Here is a 21,270-nt window from a genome sequence, read left to right on the forward strand (position 1 = left end):
TCCGTAAATAAAAGTCTGACTTGTCTTGTCGACAATGCTCAGATGCTTAGGGATCCAACTGATAAAAAAAAATGGAATTCCTGTTAAAAAATATTTTTTCCTTAGCAGGTTCAGTAGCTCAACCTGCAGTGGCAGCAATCGGAGTCTGTCAATACTTGAGAGACCATGTTAAACAGGTCCTGAAAGTTTTACCTGAACAGCAAGCCCAGGGGTTGGCCAACCTTCCAGCGGCTTTATGTTTTGCTATTGACGCAATCAGAGATTCTATTATCCAAACCTCTCACCTTTCGCTTGGGTTGGTGCATATGCATAGAATCTTATGGTTGAAAAATTGGTCAGCCGAATCACCATGTAAGAAGCTTCTGGCTGGATTTCCATTTCGTGGTGCAAGGCTGTTTGGAGAGGATTTGGACAATTATATCCAAAAGATCTCTAGTGGGAAGAGCACACTCTTACCAGTTAAGAAAAGGAGTGAGTAAGCGTCCCTCTTTTTAAAAACGGGCTCTTTCCCCAGTGTCAGGAGCATCAGCCTCCAGGCAGTCGCGACGGCCTCCTCCATCAGGCTCAAAAAATACATTTCAGAGTCGACCCCAGGGACAAAAGAAGTCCTGGGGGAAGAAGCCTACTAGACAAGACGCTAAAGCCTCTTTATGAAGGAGCGCCCCCGCTCGCTCGGGTGGAGGGGGGGGGGGGGGGGGGGACTGCTATAGTTGTCAAAGCTCTGGCAGGACAGATGGGTGATCTCCACGGTAACTCTAGGTTACAAACTGGAGTTCCGAGCATTCCACTCTCCTCGTTTCCTCAGATCAAATGTCCCCAGAGATCCAGAAAAAAAAAGCAGTCTCTCCTCCTAGCGTTGGAGCGACTATTGTCGCAAAAGGTCATCGTGGTGGTTCCCACGGAAGAGCGGGGATTGGGGTTTTATTCAAACCTCTTCACAGTTCCAAAACCAAATGGAGATGTCAGACCCATTCTGGATCTAAACCGATTCCTAAAGATTTGATCCTTTCGCATGGAATCAATTCGATCAGTAGTCTCCATCCTACAAGGAGGAGAACTTCTGGAGTCAATAGACATCAAGGATGCGTACCTGCATGTACCCATTTTCCCTGCTTTCAGTTTATAGCCCTGCCTTTCGGGCTAGCCACTGCACCTCGGGTGTTTACAAAGATCTTGGCTCCTCCTCTGGCCAGATTAAGGGCCCAAGGTATAACTTTCATAGCATACCTAGACGACCTGCTCTTGATAGACCGGTCGGTAGCCTGCCTGGAACAGAACTTGGTCACCACAGTCAACTACTTGGAATATCTAGGTTGGATTCTCAACTTAGAAAAGTCTTTCTTAAAACCAGTAAGAAGACTGGAGTATTTGGGCCTGGTCATAGGTACAAGCCAAGAGAAGGTATTTTTACCTCAGGCAAAGATCAGTGCCTTAAAAGAACTGATTCAGGTAGTCAGAACAAAAAAGGGTCCTTCTGTTCGCCTTTGTATGAGGCTGCTGGGAAAGATGGTGGCTTCATTCGAAGCAGTTCCCTATGCTCAGTTTCATTCGAGACTGCTGCAACACAGTATCCTGTCCGCCTGAAACAAGAAAGTGCAGGCATTAGATTTTCCAATGCATCTGTCTCCTACAGTACGTCAGAGCCTCGGTTGGTGGTTAATACCCGAAAACCTGCAAAAAGGGAAGTCCTTTTTACCGGTTACCTGGAGAGTGGTAACAAGGGATGCCAGACTTTCGGGTTGGGGAGCAGTTCTGGAACAGTCTGCGGTCCAAGGGGAATGGTCCAAAATTGAGAGGACCTTACCCATCAACATTCTGGAGATCCGTGCGGCGTATCTAGCCCTAAAGGCCTGGACTCTCAGGCTACAGGGTTGCCCTGTCAGGATCCAGTCCGACAATGCCACAGCAGTGGCTTATATCAATCATCAAGGAGGCACCAGGCGTCGTGCAGCTCAGGGAGAAGTGAACCATTTTAGTCTGGGCAGAAAAACATGTGCCATGCATATCGGCAGTTTTCATTCCGGGGATAGAAAACTGGCAGGCGGACTATTTGAGACGCCAGCGGTTAGTCCCGGGGGAATGGTTTCTTCACCCCGACATCTTTTGGGCCATATGCAAAGATGGGGGATTCCAGATGTAGATCTCTTTGCATCCAGATTTAACAAGAAGATCGACATGTTTGTGGCAGGAACAAAGGATCCTCTTGCATGCGGGACAGATGCGTTGGTGATTCCGTGGCATCGGTTCTCACCGATTTATGCATTCCCTTCTATTCTGCTACTGCCACGACTCCTTCGCAGGATCAGGCAGGAAAAGAAGTTGGTACATCTGGTGGCCTCAGCTTGGCCCAGGAGAGCTTGGTATGCAGAAATAGTAAGGATGACAGTAGGTTCCCCGCGGACCCTACCGTCACGTCCAGACCTGTTATCTCAAGGTCCAGTGTTCTATCCTGCCTTACAAATGCTGAATTTGACGGTTTGGCTATTGAGACCCACGTTCTGAAGAATCGTGGGCTTTCAGGTCCTGTGATCTCTACCGTGATCAATGCAAGGAAGCCAGCTTCCAGAGTAATTTATCATAGAGTCTGGAAGACTTATGTATCCTGGTGTGAAGCCAGGGGTTGGCATCCCAGAAAATATGTCATATAGGTAGAATTCTTGACTTTCTACAAATGGGATTAGAAATGAAGCTGGCGTTGAGTACCATCAAGGGCCAGGTTTCGGCCTTATCAGTATTATTTTAACGGCCACTTGCTTCACATTCGTTAGTCGGAATATTTATGCAGGGGGTAACGCGTCTTAATCCTCCGGTTAAGGCGCCCCTAAACCCCTGGGACTTGAATTTGGTTCTGTCAGTTTTACAGAAACAGCCTTTTGAACTAATACGTCAAATTCCCTTGGTCTTGTTGACAAGAAAGTTAATTTTTCTGGTAGCCATTTCTTCTGCTAGAAGAGTATCAGAATTAGAAGCCCTTTCCTGTAAAGAGCCTTATTTAATCATGCATAAGGATAGAGAGTGGTATTGCGCCCTCATCCTAGCTTTTTACCGAAAGTGGTTTCAGATTTCCATCTAAACCAAGATATTGTTCTACCTTCCTTTTTTCCAGATCCCCGTTCTTCGGAAGAAAGGTCACTACATTCTTTGGATGTAGTAAGAGCAGTCAAAGCCTATCTTGAAGCAACTGCTCAAATTTGCAAAACGAATGTTTTGTTCGTGTTGCCAGAAGGTCCCAATAGAGGACAGGCAGTGTCAAAGTCTACCATTTTAAAATGGATTCGACAAATGATTACTCAAGCTTACGGTTTGAAACAGAAAATTCCACCTTTTCAAATCAAGGCACACGCCACAAGGGCTATTAGTGCTTCTTGGGCAGTGCATCACCGGGCCTCTATGGCTCAAATCTGCAAGGCCGCAACCTGGTCTTGAGTCCATACATTCACCAGATTTTATCAGGTGGACGTGGGAAGGCATGAGGATATCGCCTTTGGGCGTAGTCTGCTGCAGGCAGCGGTACGAGGTCCTCAGGTCTGATTACACTCTACGTTGTGTGGTCCCCTCCCCCCAAATAGCATTGCTCTGGGACATCCCATCAGTGATTACTGAGGCTCTGTGTCCCGTGATGTACGAGAAAGAAAATAGGATTTTTATAACAGCTTACCTGCAAAATCCTTTTCTTTTGAGGTACATCACGGGACACAGAGGTGCCACCCCTCTTCTAATACACTTATATTGCTTTGCTACAAAACTGAGGTATCCCCAGTAAGGGGAGGGGTTATATAGTGGGTTGAACTTCCTGTCTAGGGTGTGACCAGTGTCCAATCACCTAGTGATACCCTATAACCCATCAGTGATTACTGAGGCTCTGTGTCCCGTGATGTGCCCCAAAAGAAAAGGATTTTACAGGTAAGCTGTTATAAAAAAAAAACTTTTTTTGCTTATATAGCAAAAAATAAAATAAAAAAGCAAGTGGTGATTAAACCAAAGGAAAGCTCAAATCAGTCATATAAGAAAAAAAAAAATAATTTCATTTGGGTACACAGTGTTAAACGAATGAGTAATTGTCAAAGTGTGAGGGCACTAAAAGCTGAAAATTGGCCTGGGCAGGAGTGAAAGTGTCCAAGATTGAGGTGGTTAAAGCGTATTTTCACTTTTGCAGTCAAATTTGAGAAAACCCCACTGTATTTGTTATTCGCTCCTATTCCCATACCTTCCCTAAACAATTTTAAAAAAATATTTCTTACCCTTTTGCATATTTTGAGGAGAACGGGTCATGGGTAACTGCAAGCATTCTAGTTCAACATGACCTGTCCTAATAGCTATGCTGGGGATAGGCTAAGATCAGTTCTGATTAACATGCAATGGAGAAGCCCAGATCCTAAATCTTTAGGGCCAATTCACACCACAAAAACGTCCTCCAGATTAGTTTCGGATGGGTTTCTGTATTCGCTTTTTTAACACGCTTTTTATGCATTTCTGGATGCATACCAGATGTTTGCTTTTTTTTTGGTTCATTTCGATTGCAAAATCTTTATTTTCATCAAGACAATGCTTATTGGTCACTTTTCTTGTCAGATCACTTTGTTTATTCCTTGAAAGGGTCCTTTGTGTGCTGCTGTGTACAGAAGAGGTCTGCACTGGCAAACTTATTCATGGTTATGGCCATTGCACTGTTGAGACTGCATGCCTGCAAGAGAAGGCTTTATTGGGTACATCCAATCAGAGCCTATCAGTGTCCAGATATAGCCTTCTATGCTTCATCTTGTCCAGACAGGCATGTGGCCAGAAGAGGCTGATGGGAGGAGTAGAAATAAATTTTTCTTCCTTTTCCTGTCACTGTACTGGGGTCCGGTGCATTTTGTATGCTTTTTTGATGCATTCCAGTACAGTTCTTTGCAAGGAAAAAGCAGCAGGCTGTACTTTTTTCTGGAACTGGACTGTACTGGTGTGAACTATGCCATTGGAACCCATGCAACATAATTTCAATGCGTTTTTGATGCAGAAAAAAAGGACTGCACTGCATGTGGTATGAACTTGCCCTTAATCTTTTGTTAATACAGACAGTTTTTAAAACTAGTACAATGGATAATATCTGTCTACACAGTACAGACAGGGTTAATTACTGCAAACAGCTTCCTAGCCCCCCCGAAGAAAAACAAAGTAGAATTTTTCCTTGCTGGAAGTTCCAGAGGAGAGAGCATTTAAAAAAGGTAAGCTGGAATTTTTAAATTGCTATGTTAATGGGGACATGTGACAAATTAAAATTCGGCATCATCCACAATTTTCTGCAAAAGTTGAAACATCCTTTAAGTTACCCTATGGAGGTAGATTTAGGATTTCTGTACTTAGTGCAAAACAATACTTTAAATCCATTGAGGGACACAGGAATCCAGAAACAGTCGTGTTATACTGCCACCTACAGGAGGTTGGGACACTGGCAAACAAATAATTGTAAGTCAATCCTTCTTGTAAGAAGGACCAAACAAATAAAGGGGAGGGATTTGTGTTATCCAATAGACTTGAAGAAAAAACATTTTACAGTAAATAATTTTCTCCATTGCCCAGAGGGACCTGGGAATTCAGAAGCAGATGGTTGTCTAAAAGCAGTCCAACTAAGGAGGTGGACAAAAGCCATTGACAGGCCCAAAAAATAAATAAATTTGGAAACCATCCATATTACAGAATTATGAACTCTCCGATGACAGCTAGATGAGATGAAGCTCTTCAAGGCAGGAAAACTGCTATGACCAAGGGGAGGGCACAGAGAAACAACCTGGTGCTGCAGATTAGGACAGAGAATCGCCTCAACGGGGGAAGGTATTACCTAAGGAAATAAAGCGCCTCAACCAGGGAGAGACTGGAGGCCCAAACAACAATCCACAAAAAGATCTGAAAAACAATACCAAAAACAGGGGGTCCAAGGGAGAAAATTGAAAAATAGGTCCCAAGGGAGGAAGTTTGGAAACAAAACAAGTCCAAAATAAAAAGAAGACCAGCCAGTCAACAGGAGGAGGCTAAGCCTAGCACTTCAAACTGTTGGGCTTCTGGGAAAGGACATTCAATGATGAGGAAAAAGGTTGTCCGATCAGACCACCATTCTTGCAATTAGATGGTTGTGAGGAGGACCAAGCCCAGTACCCCAAAGGATAGAAAAGAAAGACACCCATGACTGGTAAGAAAAAAAAAACACAACATCATCAAGGGTCCCAACCCTGAAGTCCACCGAAAAGTAGGGTTAGGCTGAGCGTGGCAACTGCTGAAAGGGTAGGCAGGAAGGTGCACTGCAACCTAGATTGATGCACAAGAGCAATAGAACAGGACAAGAGCAGGACTCCTTCCAACCAAACAGCCAGGGGTGTTCCTGAGCTGTGACAAACAACGCTGCAACCCGACTAACCACTTACCCTTTACAAGATTCTACGACTCATCCAATCTACCCCTGGATCAGTGCAGAATCCTCAAGCAAGAAGCAATCACACTAATAAAGAAATTCCCTGATTGGCAATAGGACAGAAGAAGAAGGGATCCAAGGGGACTTCCTTAAAAGGCTTCAGCTTAGCCATAGGAGGACCCATCTTCTGGTGGTCAGGTCCCATGAAGGCTTCTGGACTTACACTTTCCCCCCTCAGGAAAGATCTGCAGCAGGGTCCCAGTGTAAGTACAGGGCCATATAGCTATAGATACTTCCCTCAAAACATTAAGTGGGGTACTACACTTAGTTGAGGGGATCAAGGTGGTGATGTCTTGTCTCTATGACAAGTAATCTAGTCAGGAATAACACTCCACGGTGTCTGGTGTAGGGACCATATCACCCTACCGATAGCAGGGAGAGTTCCCAAACCATCCCTGAAAGGAATATCCTGCAGCACTCAGGTGATTTCCAAAAGAGGTCAGGCCAAAATACCAACCCACATAAGGATGCCAGACAAGTCTAATGCCACGTACACACGATCGGACTTTACGGCATACTTGGTCCGGCGTACCGGATTTCGACGGACAATTCGACTGTGTGTGGGCTCCAGCGGACTTTGTTTTCTCAAAAGTTTGACGGACTTAGATTTGAAACATGTTTCAAATCTGTCCAACGGACTCGAGTCCGGTCAAGAAGTCCGCTCGTCTGTATGCTAGTCCGACGGAAAAAAACGACGCTAGGGCAGCTATTGGCTACTGGCTAAGAACTTCCTTGTTTTAGTCCGGTCGTACGTCATCACATACGAATCCGTCGGACTTTGGTTGATTGTGTGTAGGCAAGTCCGTTCACTCGGAAAGTCTGTCGTAAAGTCCGTAGAAAAGTACGCCGGACAAAGTCTGCCGTAAAGTCCGCTTGTGTGTACGCGGCATTACAGTCTGCTCTGGGGAACCAGATAGAATTCCCTAGCAGGGGGATATACCCATCAGAGAGATCCTCCCAGGGAAGGGTGGAGGACCAAGACATCTCATGATCCAAAGAGACCATTGGGATGTCTCCCCCAGATTCCATTTATGTATAAAGATGGGGAAGAGAAAAAGAACTGAGTCGTCCACAAAAAGAAAATCTCTTTAAAGTGATTGTTTACAGATGTAAAAAAAAAAAAAAAATTATAAATGAATGACAAACATGTCTTTGTGCAAGGGTTTTACACACAGCAGCCACAATCTTCTGTGGTCCCTTGGGGGCACTCTGAAAGCAGGTGGGCCAGCATTGCAAGTCGCTTGATAAGGGGGCACTCGTGCGGGCTCGATCCCTAGCCGCATTGTGTGCAAGGGTTGACACACACAGCTTAGCTCAGCCTCACAGGCTGGGAAGGACAGCAGCAGGAGCCAATGGCTTCCACTACTGCATCTGAGTCCAGTGAGGGGGAGAGAGCAGTGCTGCTGCTCTCAGGCACAACCCTGGATCAAGATCGGGATCAGGTAAATATACAAGAGGGAGCTGATCTCAGATTTTTTTACCTTAACCGCTTCAGCCCCAGAAGATTTTACCCCCTTCCTGACCAGAACACTTTTTGCGGTTCAGCACTGCATCGCTTTAACTGACAATTGCGCGGCCATGCGACATTACACCACAACAAATAGAGCTTTCTTTTAGTGGTATTTGATCACCTCTGTGGTTTTTATTTTTTTGCGCAAAAAAAAAAAAAAAAGGTAATTTTTTACTTTTTGCTATAATAAATAACCCCCCCCCCAAAAAAAAAAACAACACCTTTTTCCTCAGTTTAGGCCGATATGTATTGTCCTGCATATTTTTGGCAAAAAAAAAAATAAAAATATTGCAATAAGCGTATATTGATTGGTTTGTGCAAAAGTTATAGCGCCTACAAAATAGGGGATAGATTTATGGCATTTTTTTTTGTTATTAGTAATGGCGTCGATCTGCGATTTTTATCGTGACTGCGACATTATGGCAGACACGTCGGACACTATTTTGGGACCACTGTCATTTATACAGCGATCAGTGCTATAAAAATGCACCGATTACTGTGTAAATGACACTTGCAGGGAAGGAGTTAAACACTAGGGGGCGATCAAGGAGTTAAGTGTGTCCTAGGGAGTGATTCTAACTATGGGGGGGGGGGGGGTGAGCTACCACTGACATGACAACAATCACTGCTCCCGATGACAGGGGGTAGTAGATCCCTGTCATGTCACTAGGCAGAACGGGGAAATGCCTTGTTTGTTTACACAGGCATCTCCCCATTCTGCGGCTCCATGACACGATCACGGGACACCAGTGGACAGAGTCCGCGGGACCCGTGGGCACGGTCACGCTGTACGCAGCGGGTGCTCGCCCACTAGCACCTCCAATTAAAGGGGACGTATAGGTACGCCCGTTTGCCCACTGCTGCCATTGTGCCGACGTATATCGGCGTGCAGCGGTCGGCAAGTGGTTAAAGTGGTACTAAACCCACAACAGTAAAATCAGTCTGTATACAGTTGTGCTCATAAGTTTACATACCCTGGCAGAATTTATGATTTCAGGCTATTTTTCAGAGAATATGAATGACAACACAAACACTTTTCTTTCACTCATGGTTAGCGTTTGTCTGAAGCCATTTATTATCAACTGTGTTTACTCTTTTTAAAATCATAATGGCAACAGAAAGTACCCAAATGACCCTGATTAAAAGTTTACATACCCTGGTGATTTTGGCCTGATAACATGCACACAAGTTGACACAAAGGGGTTTGAATGGCTATTAAAAAAGGTAACCATCCTCACCTGTGATCTGTTTGCTTGTAGTGTGTGTGTGTGTGTGTGTGTGTGTGTGTGTGTGTGTGTGTGTGTGTGTGTGTGTGTGTGTGTGTGTGTGTGTGTGTGTGTGTGTAAAAAGGTCAATGAGTTTCTGGACTCCTGACAGACCCTTGCATCTTTCATCCAGTGCTGCACTGACGTTTCTGGATTCTGAGTCACGGGGAAAGCAAAAGAATTGTCAAAAGGATCTGTGGGAAAAGGTAGTTGAACTGTATAAAACAGGAAAGAGATATAAAAAGATATCGAAGGAATTGAGAATGCCAATCAGCAATGTTCAAACTCTAATCAAGAAGTGGAAAATGAGGGTTCTGCTAAAACCAAACCACGGTCAGGTAGACCAACTAACATTTCAACCACAACTGCCAGGAAAATTGTTCGGGATGCAAAGAAACCCACAAATAACTTCAGGTGAAATACAGGACTCTGAAAACGTGTGGTGTGGCTGTTTTGAGATGCACAATAAGGAGGCACTTGAAGAAAGATGGGCTACATGGTTGAGTCGCGCAGAAGATAGCTATTACTACACAAATGCCACAAAGTATCCTGCTTACAATACGCCAAACAGCACAGAGACAAGCCTTAAACCTTCTGGCACAAAGTCATTTGGAGTGATGAGACCAAAATTGAGCTTTTTGGCCACAACCATAATGGCTACATTTGGAGAGGAGTCAACAAGGCCTATGATGAAAGGTACACCATTCCTACTGTGAAACACGGAGGTGGATTGCTGATGTTTTGGGGATGTGTGAGCTACAAAGGCACAGGAAATATGGTCAAAAATCGATGGCAAGATGAATGCAGTATGTTATCAAACAATACTGGAGGAACATTTGCATTCATCAGCCAGGAAGCTGCGCATGGGACGTACTTGGACATTCCAACATGACAATGATCCAAAACACAAGGTCAAGTCGACCTATCATTGGCTACAGCAGAATAAAGTGAAGGTTCTGGGGTGGCTATCTCAGTCTCCTGACCTCAGTATCATTGAGCCACTCTTGGGAGATCTCAAACGTGCAGTTCATGCAAGACAGCCCAAGAATTTACAGGAACTGGAGGCTTTTTGCCAAGAAGAATTGGCAGCTTTACCATCTGAGAAGATAAAGAGCCTCATCCACAACTACCACAAAAGACTACAAGCTGTCATTGATGTTAAAGGGGGCAATACACAGTATTAAGAACTGGGGTATATAAGCTTTTGATCAGGGTAATTTGGGTAGTTTCTGTTGCCATTATGATTTAAAAAGAGTAAACACAGTTGATTGATAATAAATTGCTTCAGCCAAACACTAACCACGAGTGAAAGAAAAGTTTTTGTTTTATCATTCATATTCTCTGAAAAATAGCCAAGAAATCAAATTCTGCCAGGGTATGTAAACTTATGAGCACAACTGTATGCAGTAAAGCATGCTCGTTATACTCACTGTGGAACTCAATGGGGTTAATCCTCTGCACATGTAAAAAGGCTGTTTGATCTTGTATGCACAGATCCTGCTCTTCTTCTGACTCCAGAACATGTCTGGATAGTACCTTTGGCATCAGGCTGCTCAGCTTGGTGTGTATTGCTAGAGTTTTCTTGTTTTTTCTTGGGAGAGTGCATGTGCTCAGCACAGGACCAATCAGCACTGTCCAGACAGAGGGTCAGGCGTTCTGTATCCTGATAGGACAGCTCAGTGCAGTATAAAAAAAACTCCTACAAGATTTAACAGGAACTGTTAGTCACAAGACTGCTATATACTGCTGATGAGAAAAGATATTTAGCCGTTTATATTTACTAAAATAATTGCATTTCCATGTTCTGTGTACTGTGGGAGACCAGATATAGTAAATGCAGGGTCCTGGGTTTAGTGACACGAAAGGTTAAAAAAAAAAAAAAAAAAAAAAATCAGGTCTTTAGAATCACTTTGTTCTACTGCCCAGGACTACATCTCCAATGGGGCATTGCTCCTCACACATCCACAAGCTCTCAGGCACTTACTAACATGTATGGACGATGAACTGTGATGTATTTGTGCTGCACTGCGTTTACCGACATGTAAACAAATAATTCATTGCAAGGCAACTAATCGAAATAAAAATAGTTGACCACTATTTTTATTATCGATTAGAATTGATTATGGCGATTAGTTGTTTCATTCCTAGCAGAGACTGATGCTGCTGGAGGACACTGAAGGATCAGGTCCTTACTAGGAGAAGTAGGGACTGGTCTTTGTCCAAATTGTAAAGTAAAAAGGTCCCTCAGAAGAGTGCTAGGTAAGGAAGTATCAATTACTGTAAGAAGCAAAATCACATCTACCCTGTAGGGAGGGGTTTAAGTCCAAATGGCATTTGCTCCTATGGAAATGTTCCTACCAGAGTAGGATTCATAGGTCCCAGGGTGCAGGGCACCCAGACAACCCTGGGAAGATACAGATTCATATCCACCAATGTCAGAAGGGTGAAGTGGGGCAGCTAAATGAGAACTCAAGGGACTAAGCTGAAGACCACAGGGGGACCTGGGCAACCGAATGCAAGGGAAGTAAAGTACCCAAAGACCAAGCAGGATCAACAGCCCCCATACTTGCGGAAGGAGGCTAAAAAGAGAAATGTTAAAATGATCTTTGGCTTTGAACCCCATCACCTGAGAGAAAGTGAGAGGTAGGCTCTAAATGTTTATGTGCTACTACTGCTGTAATGGATGAAGGAGCCATTGGTAGTGGCTATATCAAGGGCAAAGAAGACTTTCCTTGAAGAGTAACCAAGTTACAGGTTCGTTGGCCGATATTTAACAAACCATCACCACTGAAAACCAAGATACCAGACATACCTTGTAAATCTCAGTCATCTGCAGGTGGCTCAAAAACAGCTTCTTCGGGAGACAACTGCGGGGACTCAGAACCTGATGTTAACAGGGGCCTTGGGCACATTTTGAGTTAGAGGTTAAGAAACTCTAGGAATTGCACTGAAATGCGCCTGGAGCCAATTGCGCCAGCAGTTGAGCATTAAGACAAAAGCCCAAGGTGGACATGGAGGTCCTTGAGGACTTGCCTGAAGGAGCAGAAGATGAAGAGAACCCAACAATTATAGGGATAGATTCAACATTAAAAAGGTTGGAGATTTCAGGATATCCACCACCTCCTTAGAATTCAAAAATATTACCAGAGGCAAAATTCAGAGTTTGAAAGGTGCAGGCAGACAATAGAAATTAATATTAGAAAAATATATAAAATTTAATCAACCAAATAAAAAGAAAGACAGAAAGAAGAGACAGAAAGAAGAGACAGAAAGACAGAAAGACAAAGACAGAAAAAAAAAAAGAAAGAAAGACAGAAAGAAAGAAAGAAAGACAGAAAGAAAGACAGAAAGACAGAAAGAAAGACAGAAAGACAGAAAGAAAGAAAGACAGAAAGAAAGACAGAAAGAAAGACAGAAAAAAGAAAGAAAGAAAGACAGAAAAAAGAAAGAAAGACAGAAAAAAGAAAGAAAGACAGAAAAAAGAAAGAAAGACAGAAAAAAGAAAGAAAGACAGAAAAAAGAAAGAAGACAGAAAGAACGAAATAATAGAGCTCAGTGGTCGCTATACAAAAGAATAGGTGCCTCTACATGTTTCACCACAATCGTGGCTTCTTCTGAAGCTTTTGTAGGACCTCATTACAGTATTAATAAAACACAAGACATAAAACAAAATTATAAAGCGATAAAAACCTAAAAAAAAGGTTTCTATGAAATTCAATAAATCTTGTATTTACATGATTAACATAACATATGGATCATCTGATGTATGCACTCTCACCCCTTTAAGAAGGTCACGGTTCCAAAGAATCCTCAGAGTCGTCAAGAGCTCTAATGAGGTGTCTGTGTATCGAAAATAACACTGTATTCACACCTGCAAGACCATATAATTAACATCCATGAATCCTAGTATCACCCAATTTGATCGTTTGCCACTTAAATAGAATTAGCTTGAACCTACCCTATTATATTAGGAAGTTTGAGAGTCCCATTAGTTGCCACATGGGACTATACAACCACTTTGATGCCACTAAAATGAGGTTCTTCACCTTGGAATAGATCCCCCTGAATGAAAGAGGGGGTGGTGTGGACAAATTGTTGTTACAACAAGAAACAAAATGCCATCAATCATCCAGGGCTCAATGATGCATTAAGTTTCAAGCTATTTTTATAGGGCCGGCATACAATAGAAGAACTACTGGTACTTTGGGGGACTTGCATTAAAATGCCCATCAATGCAGCCTCATCAGTGTCCAGTGCAGCCTTGCCCCCAGTGGTCAGTGCAGCCTTGCCCCCAGTGGTCAGTGCAGCCTTGCCCCCAGTGGTCAGTGCAGCCTTGCCCCCAGTGTCCATTACATGCTTGGACAGATCGCTTGAAAGATCGCCGCCGACATACACATAGCGTGTAGTTTTAAATATGGCGCCGCGGAGTTCGGAGGGACGAGGGACGAGAAAGACGAGTGTTCTCGGGTCTTTCCGGCGCCGCTCACAGTCCCGCCCAGTTCGGGCGGGACTGTGAGCGGCGCCGGAAAGAGCCGAGTACACTCGACTATGTATCTCAGCGGTGCTCGTTCAGCTCCGCCGAGTCCCTCCGAACTCCACGGCGCCATATTTAAAACTACATGCTATGTGTATGTCGGCGGCGATCTTTCAAGCGATCTGTCCAAGCATGTAATGGACACTGGGGGCAAGGCTGCACTGACCACTGGGGCAAGGCTGCACTGACCACTGGGGCAAGGCTGCACTGACCACTGGGGCAAGGCTGCACTGACCACTGGGGCAAGGCTGCACTGACCACTGGGGCAAGGCTGCACTGACCACTGGGGCAAGGCTGCACTGACCACTGGGGCAAGGCTGCACTGACCACTGGGGCAAGGCTGCACTGACCACTGGGGCAAAGCTGCACTGACCACTGGGGCAAAGCTGCACTGACCACTGGGGCAAAGCTGCACTGACCACTGGGGCAAAGCTGCACTGACAAGGCTGCAATGGACACTGGGCAAGGCTGCAGATGGACACTGGTGAGGCTGCATTGATGGGCATTTTAATGCAAGTTTTTTTTCCTTAAAATTCCCTCCTAAACTTGGGGTGCGTGTTATACGCCGATAAATACGGTAATTACCCATAATCTGGTTCTTCCCCCACACACAACCATAGAATAGTGTCTTCTTGCAAAGTAGTAATTTTTTCTTGTTTTTATTTCCTACCCCTCAGAAAAATGGTGAGACCAACATCTAGCATATGGAGGCATTCTCACATTACAAGTTCTTCTGAAAAGAAAAATGTGATTTGCAAATATTGTCAGATGAAATATGCATTTCCAAATGCTACCAGGATGACAAAACACATTCTTGTATGTAACAAGTGTCCTGTAGATATTAAAAAATCCTTCATGGATCAAAGTGAAGAGGACAACAATGATGACAATGCACATAGCTTTTCTCAACGTTCTCGTAACAGAATGACTTTCAATCTTAAAAAAGACAAAAAAGTGCTAATGTAGCATTTTTTTCAATTTTTCCAAAAATTTCAGTTTTTTCCCCCCAAAAAACAGGTTTTTTTTCCGAGCTTCAAAATTTCTGGAAATTTTACATCTCTAGGTATGAAGTGCCGCCCTAAATGGTCTTTTCTTGGTATAAATTTGAGTTTTAGATAGAAAGTTTTGTGATGGATTATATCTTGTAGGTGGCATCTTTCTGAAGTCTGTTGGTAGCATATGAAGTGTGCATCCTGGGGAGGATACCTGTGTGAGTCTACTAATTTGTTAAACTTCCCGATATAATAGGGTAGGTTCAAGCTGATTCTATTTAAGTGGCAAACGATCAAATTGGGTGATACTAGGATTCATGGATGTTAATTATATGGTCTCGCAGGTGTAAATACAGGGTTATTTTCGGCACACAGACACCTCAGAGCTCTTGACGGGCTCTGATGATTCCTTGGAGCCGTGACCTTTTTAAAGGGGTGAGATTGCATACATCAGATGATCCATATGTTATGTTAATCATGTAAATACAAGATTTATTGAATTTCATAGAAACCTTTTTAGGTTTTTACCATTGTATTTTTATTGCTTTATAATTTTGTTTTATGTCTTGTGTTTTAGTGGTAATGTAATAAGGTCCTACAAAAGCTCCAGAAGAAGCCACGATTGTGGTGAAACATGTAGAGGCATCTATTCTTTTGTATAGCGACCACTGAGCTCTACTGTGCTTTTTTTTTATACTAAATGGTCTTTTTTATATTTGTTTAATAAAATTATATATTTTTATAATAATATCAATTTCTATAGATTGTCTGCCCCGTCAAACTCCAAATTTGTCTCTGGTAATATTTTTCAACAATTATAGGTTCTAGATTACAGGAGTTTACTCCATCTGAAGATGGGCTAAGGTCACCCACTACAGCAAGGCTATCCTCTGGATGTCTGAGACATATTGCACCACAAAGTAGAAACCAGCTAGGCCCAATGTAAAGCAAACCTTCAAGTACTTACAATCCCAGTGGCTATAATGGTTTTAGGTGGCTAGAGGTGACCAAGTCACTGTAGGTGGACAGAAGGACAAGACTAGATGATCTATATGGTGCTTCAGCAGCAGCAACAGGAGGGTGCTCCCTGTTGGCTGAATGGTGGAAAAATATGGAACACTCCATCTAGCAATGATGTCTGCACTTGGTCTCTCAGCCTTAACCCTCACTGCAGTGAAAACTGTGGTGATGGGAAATTTGAAAGGTGCCAGTGAAATAGACGCTTTGGGCTCTTTCAGACAAGTGGTAATGCTTACCACCCTATGAAAAGCAAACCACAGTAGGTCACTGTATAGCAGATATTTAGGAGGTGGCACTTGCCGAATGGCAACTTTACATTGCAGGTCCGCACCACAACTGCGAGCCAAGTGTTTGGCTTGCGGCTGAGGTGAGGCATCATTGATCTAAATGGATGAGTATGACACGTGGTCCCGCCTGTCAAACTCTGCAGCCCGAGCTAAACATTGGTGTGACGTGAAGCAAAACAGGACCATGGAAAGCGTACAGGCCTCTTAGGCTGTAATGTTAGAACTCTGGTAGGCGGCAGAGCTTCCTCCAGCCACCAGTCTGAAAGAGCCCTAACTCATTAAAGTGGTTCTAAAGGCAGAAGTTTATCTTAATGCATTTAATGCATTAAGATAAAAAAAAAAAAAAACTTCTGTGTGCAGCAGGCCACCCCCCCCCCCCCCCCAAATACATACCAATCCAGCGATGTTGCACAAGAGGCTAGGCTGTCCGGGACTCTCCCTCATTGGCTGTGACAGCAGTAGGTTCCATTGGCTCCAACAGCAGTCAGTGAGCCAATCAGGAGAAAGAAGGGGCGGGGGCAGGCCAAGGCTCCGTGCCTAAATGAACACACAGCAGCAGCTCGGCTGCCCCCATAGCAAGCTGCTTACTGTGGGGGCACTTGGCAGGGGCCAGTAGAACCGGCGAGAGACCCAAGATGAGCAGGATCTGGGCTGCTCTGTGCAAAACCATTACACAGAGCTGGCAAGTGTAACATGTTTGATATTATTAAACAAAAAAAAAAATGAGACTTTAGTATCACTAAGTTATCAGAGATAAGGTCATACTTGATCCTGCCACAGCTCTGAAGCCAGAATTTGCTCTGTAGCCAACAGTACACAAAAGGTCTTGAAAGCGTCATAATGCAGAGCCCACTGCTCAAAATGTTAATATCTAGGCTAGCCCCACAATGCTCCAGAGTGTCCAGGTACAGTATCCAAAGCAATTTCTGAGGATATGCCAATCAGGATGGCTGCTATGTAGAAACCAGCTCGAATGACGACGTGGGAATCTTGATTGAAATCACTGGAGGAAAAAAAAATACCACAAAAAAAAAGGTATCCAAAAAAACTAGCAAGAAAATAAAGCATGCTGTGTAGAGATGGGGTTATACAGGGGCCAGCTTACAACTTTTTCTGTTTGGCAGTGTCCCAACCTCCTGTAAGTGGCAGTATAACCCATTTCTGAATTTCTATGTTCCACAATGAAATACAGAAAAAAAAAAAAAATAATAATTCTAGGTAAAACAGAGCCCAAACATGCTAATGGTGATCTTCGCAAACAGCTTTCCCCAAAATTTGCTAATTCCTTCCTTTAGCAGGGAAGCAAATGGTAAACGATGTCTGTCTGGCAGCTCTATATAGGTGGTAGTCCACTTTGTTTACATAGCATAATCCAAAAACCACATTGAAAAAAAAAAAAAAAAAAAAAAAAATAGTAATTGTTCAAATGGCTATAAAATTTATCATCTCCACTTTGGAGTCACTGACTAATGAATGTTGGAAAGGAGAGATAAGCCTATAAAACTGGAAAATATACTTAACTGTTCAAGCTCTTCAAAGATTTCTACTTTTAATTTGCTGTTCTTGGATAAAGGTCGCTTGAATTTAGTTAAAACCTTAAATCATTAGGAAAAAAAAAACACAAATACATCTTTACATACCAGAAACAGCACTTAAAAACACAATATGTGAACAATCACTTCCCATTATGTAAAGTGCACTTAGGTAATACATCAGAATTACATTTAAAACCTCACAGTTTATCTTATTTTCTCATAAAAACAAGTTATATGTATTTCAAGCATGTTTTAAAGTAAAACTTGCGCCATACATTATGAAAAATGTTAAAGTGGAACTCCAATACCAACACTTTTTGCTTAAACAGTGGGAGATTGTGAGAACACGACAGGCTTTTAGAGTTTTGGTCTCGTATGCGTTAGTATTCAAATATCCATTTTTAGGATTTCAAAATGTATTATTTTTGTTACAGGCTCAAATTGTGACAAAAAAAAAAAAGGCTCAAAGCCTCATAAAAACAACCTACGTCCCAAGGATATTCAACAATAACCACAATTTTAAAAACCTGCTCTGTAGTTAAATGAAAATATGACTTGCAGCAATGCAAAAACTCAATTTCAGAGACGTAAATATATTTGGTTATCCATATGTGATTCCAAGTATGATTTCTGCCCAAAGTGTGGCTGTGTTGCAATGGCCATTTGAATTTTTTTTTTTCAAAAAAACAAAGTATTTTTGGCTTACCTGTAAAATACTTTTTTTTTTTTTTGGAGTACTTCATAGGACACAAGAGCGTTAATTCTTAGACCCACGAGTTATACTGTATCTCTAGGTGATTGGACACTGGTAAAGCTTCACTCAGCCCCACCACTGCCTCAATTTGATCAGCAAAGCAATAGCAGAGTGGAGAAAGCACAAAGGGACCTATGTTTTGTGATGTACTAACAAAAAAAAAAAAAAAAACCACTAAATAAAAAAAGGGAAGAATTTTACAGGCAAGTATAAGGCCCGTGGATGTGGGGTATATGGACTTCGCCAAAGCATTTGACACAGTACCCCATAATCCCCCAATTTACAAATTGAGGTCAGTTGGCATTAAAAGGGGTTGTACACCCTGTACAACCACTTTTACCTACAGATAAGCCTATATTAAAGCTTACCTGTAGGTGCTTGAAATATCTCCTAAACCTCCACAGTTTAGGAGATATTTACTAAAAAGCCGAGCGGCGATGTCATCGGCACATGCGCCCTTTAGAAAGGGCACATTGTGCCGTTTCTAATGGGGGTCATGCCGTGACTTGCAGGCACGAGAGTCACGTCACACGACTCCGGAAGGAAGGGCAAAGATGGACACTCCCTGCTAGTGGGGACAACGGAGACATAGCGGGCTTCGGTTTCAGGGTAAGTGACACATAATGGGCTACTATGCGATGCATAGTAGCCCATTATGCTTTACCTTTGCAGGGAAATAAAGAGGAAGTAAAACCCACAAGGGTTTACTTCCTCTTTAATGGGGGGGGGGGGAAGAAGAGAGAGAGAGAGAGAGAGAGAGAGAGAGAGGATAGAGAGAGAGAGAGAGAGAGAGAGAGAGAGAGAGAAGAGAGAGAGAGAGAGAGAGAGAGGAGAGAGAGAGAGAGAGAGGAGAGAGAGAGAGAGAGAGAGAGAGAGAGAGAGAGAGAGAGAGAGAGGAGAGAGGAGAGAGAGAGAGAGAGAGAGAGATCTATTTCTGGTTACAGAAGTGTGTCTAGAGGGTGGTGATAAATAGTAAATTTTCTGAATGGTCTGGGAGCTGTGGGCGGAGTGCTATTGTGCTCTGCGACCAAGTCTGTTTATCTTGTTCATAAACAATTCGAAAAACGAAGATGAAAGAAGGGCAACAATTCTGATATGGGAGCTGGAGGATCTCCATTATGAGAAACTGCTACATACATTAAACCCATTCTCCCTGGAGAAGAGCCACTGAGGCTCGGTTCACACTGCCGCGACTTGGGATCCGACTTGTGAGACTCCAAGTTTTATGACATGTGAAATCTCAATTTAGTTAATGACAGCTGTCTTAAGTAGCACTACTGAAGTCGCTCCAACATTAGAAAAGGTTCCTGTACTACTTCAAAGCGACTTCTATCCGACGTGTGCCCATAGACTTTCATGGAAGTTGCCTCCAAGTCGGATCCTTATCTTAATTGATGCGATTTGGATCTGACATTACAGGAAGATTACCCAGGCATTCCCTGAAGCAGCTGCGAAATTGCCTGGCAAAGTCATGCCGACTTTCAGGTCACGGCAGTATGAATCGCCCAAGCGATACTAAACACACATTGTTTAATTTACATTGTCCCTTCTATTTCTGTATTTGGATGGCACTGTAATTATTTAAATAAAAAATAAATCAATAAAAAAACCCAACACATCCAAGTACCTCCTTCCTATGTGATATAGAGCTGTCACGTGACCCAGATCTTTCCCAGCCTGTCTGCAGAGAAACAGTGGCAGGAGGAGGAGCTTCTAGTCCTCTGCTGCTGGTCACATGTTAAAAAAAAAAAAAAAAAAGCCTTTGGATTACTGTGTAAGCATAAATAAAATCAGTAAACCGTTTTAAATTTGCATACAAATATACATTTGAAATGAAATCTTTAGTATTTTGTGGAAAACATGGTATGGGAGCATTTCTACCAGTCACACCACTACAGCTTAGAATCAGAGGGAGGTGAAGCAAGATGTACTATACCACCCCCACCGTGTTTAGCTGGTTAGTGGACATGGAGGAAGGAGGGAGTGGCCTGTCATTTACCACTGTGTACACACCCACGTGTGACTCTATAGGTCACATGGGCTGTTCAGATGCGAGATGGGAGGAAATGTTCAGCATAGTAACTCACTGAAAATTGAGCATGTGCAGAGCTACCTTAATAGCTGCAAAATGCCTTGCTTAATTGGGAACATGAGCAGAAGGTGGAGATACTGTAGAGAACAGCAGGATCAACCAGTTTTTTTTTTGCAAAATACAGAAAATTAATCTCATAGTGGCTGAGTGAGTATGAACAGCATGTAATACAGCATTTGATAGTTTATGATGTGGGTTTAGATACACTTAAGGGGAGATATGATTGCAATATGCAAATATCTGAATCTGGATTCTAGCATAGGGAGAAAACTAGTCTCAGATCACTAAAGATGACAAGTGGCAACTCAATGAAGTCGGATGAAAAGTGGTTTAACCTAAAACTGCATAGGGGTTTTTTTTTTATTGTTAGAGTGGTAAGGATGTGGAACTCCCTTCCACAACTGGTGGTGTCAGCAATTGGTGTCGCCAATTTCAAAACTTTTAAATGGAAATCTAAGCAAATGCAATATACAGAAATATGGGAAATGGTAGGGACATAAATACAAACACACAGGCTGAACTGGACTGACTAATGTCTTTACTCAACTTTACCAGCTATGTACCTATAAGATCAGTTTCCTAAATCGTAGATCACAAGACACAGCAGAATTCTTAGGCAATTAAGATATCCAAAAGCAATTCCATGAAACAGCAAACAATGGCCAACAGGCCCAACAAGAAAACTTCTTCACAAGAAGAAAATAGGACTGTCAAGGCCCCTAAAGAGTTGCCAGAGGGACTTTCCTTCCAAGGCCTGAACACCCATCTGGTAAAACTTGCCAAATGTGCACATAGCAGACCAGGTGGCAACCTAGATCTGATCCTGAAAAGCC

At 43.0% G+C, this 21,270-nt stretch overlaps 1 protein-coding gene across 9 annotated transcripts in view; it reads right to left on the reverse strand.

Moving 5' to 3' along the window:
- The window catches only part of PWWP3A (PWWP domain containing 3A, DNA repair factor), a 124,586-nt gene that overhangs the window by 91,888 nt on the left and 11,428 nt on the right, over nucleotides 1-21,270 (reverse strand). For 3 of the 9 annotated variants that reach the window (XM_073596790.1, XM_073596819.1, XM_073596830.1), the window contains exons 4-5: nucleotides 19,973-20,069; nucleotides 17,578-17,651 (exon numbers count right to left, since the gene is read on the reverse strand). The exons of 3 other annotated variants lie outside the window; for them this stretch is intronic. Coding sequence is in view for 1 of the 6 variants with exons in the window: in XM_073596781.1 (XP_073452882.1) it covers nucleotides 17,578-17,651 (74 nt within the window). In the remaining 5 variants the exon portion in view is untranslated. Of the gene's footprint in view, nucleotides 1-10,653; nucleotides 10,910-17,577; nucleotides 17,652-19,972; nucleotides 20,070-21,270 lie in introns of those variants that run through there. 3 more of the 9 variants (XM_073596781.1, XM_073596847.1, XM_073596811.1) reach the window with 2 other exon arrangements.

Source organism: Aquarana catesbeiana, linkage group LG01 (assembly GCF_042186555.1).
Source record: "Aquarana catesbeiana isolate 2022-GZ linkage group LG01, ASM4218655v1, whole genome shotgun sequence".
NCBI lineage: Eukaryota > Metazoa > Chordata > Amphibia > Anura > Ranidae > Aquarana > Aquarana catesbeiana.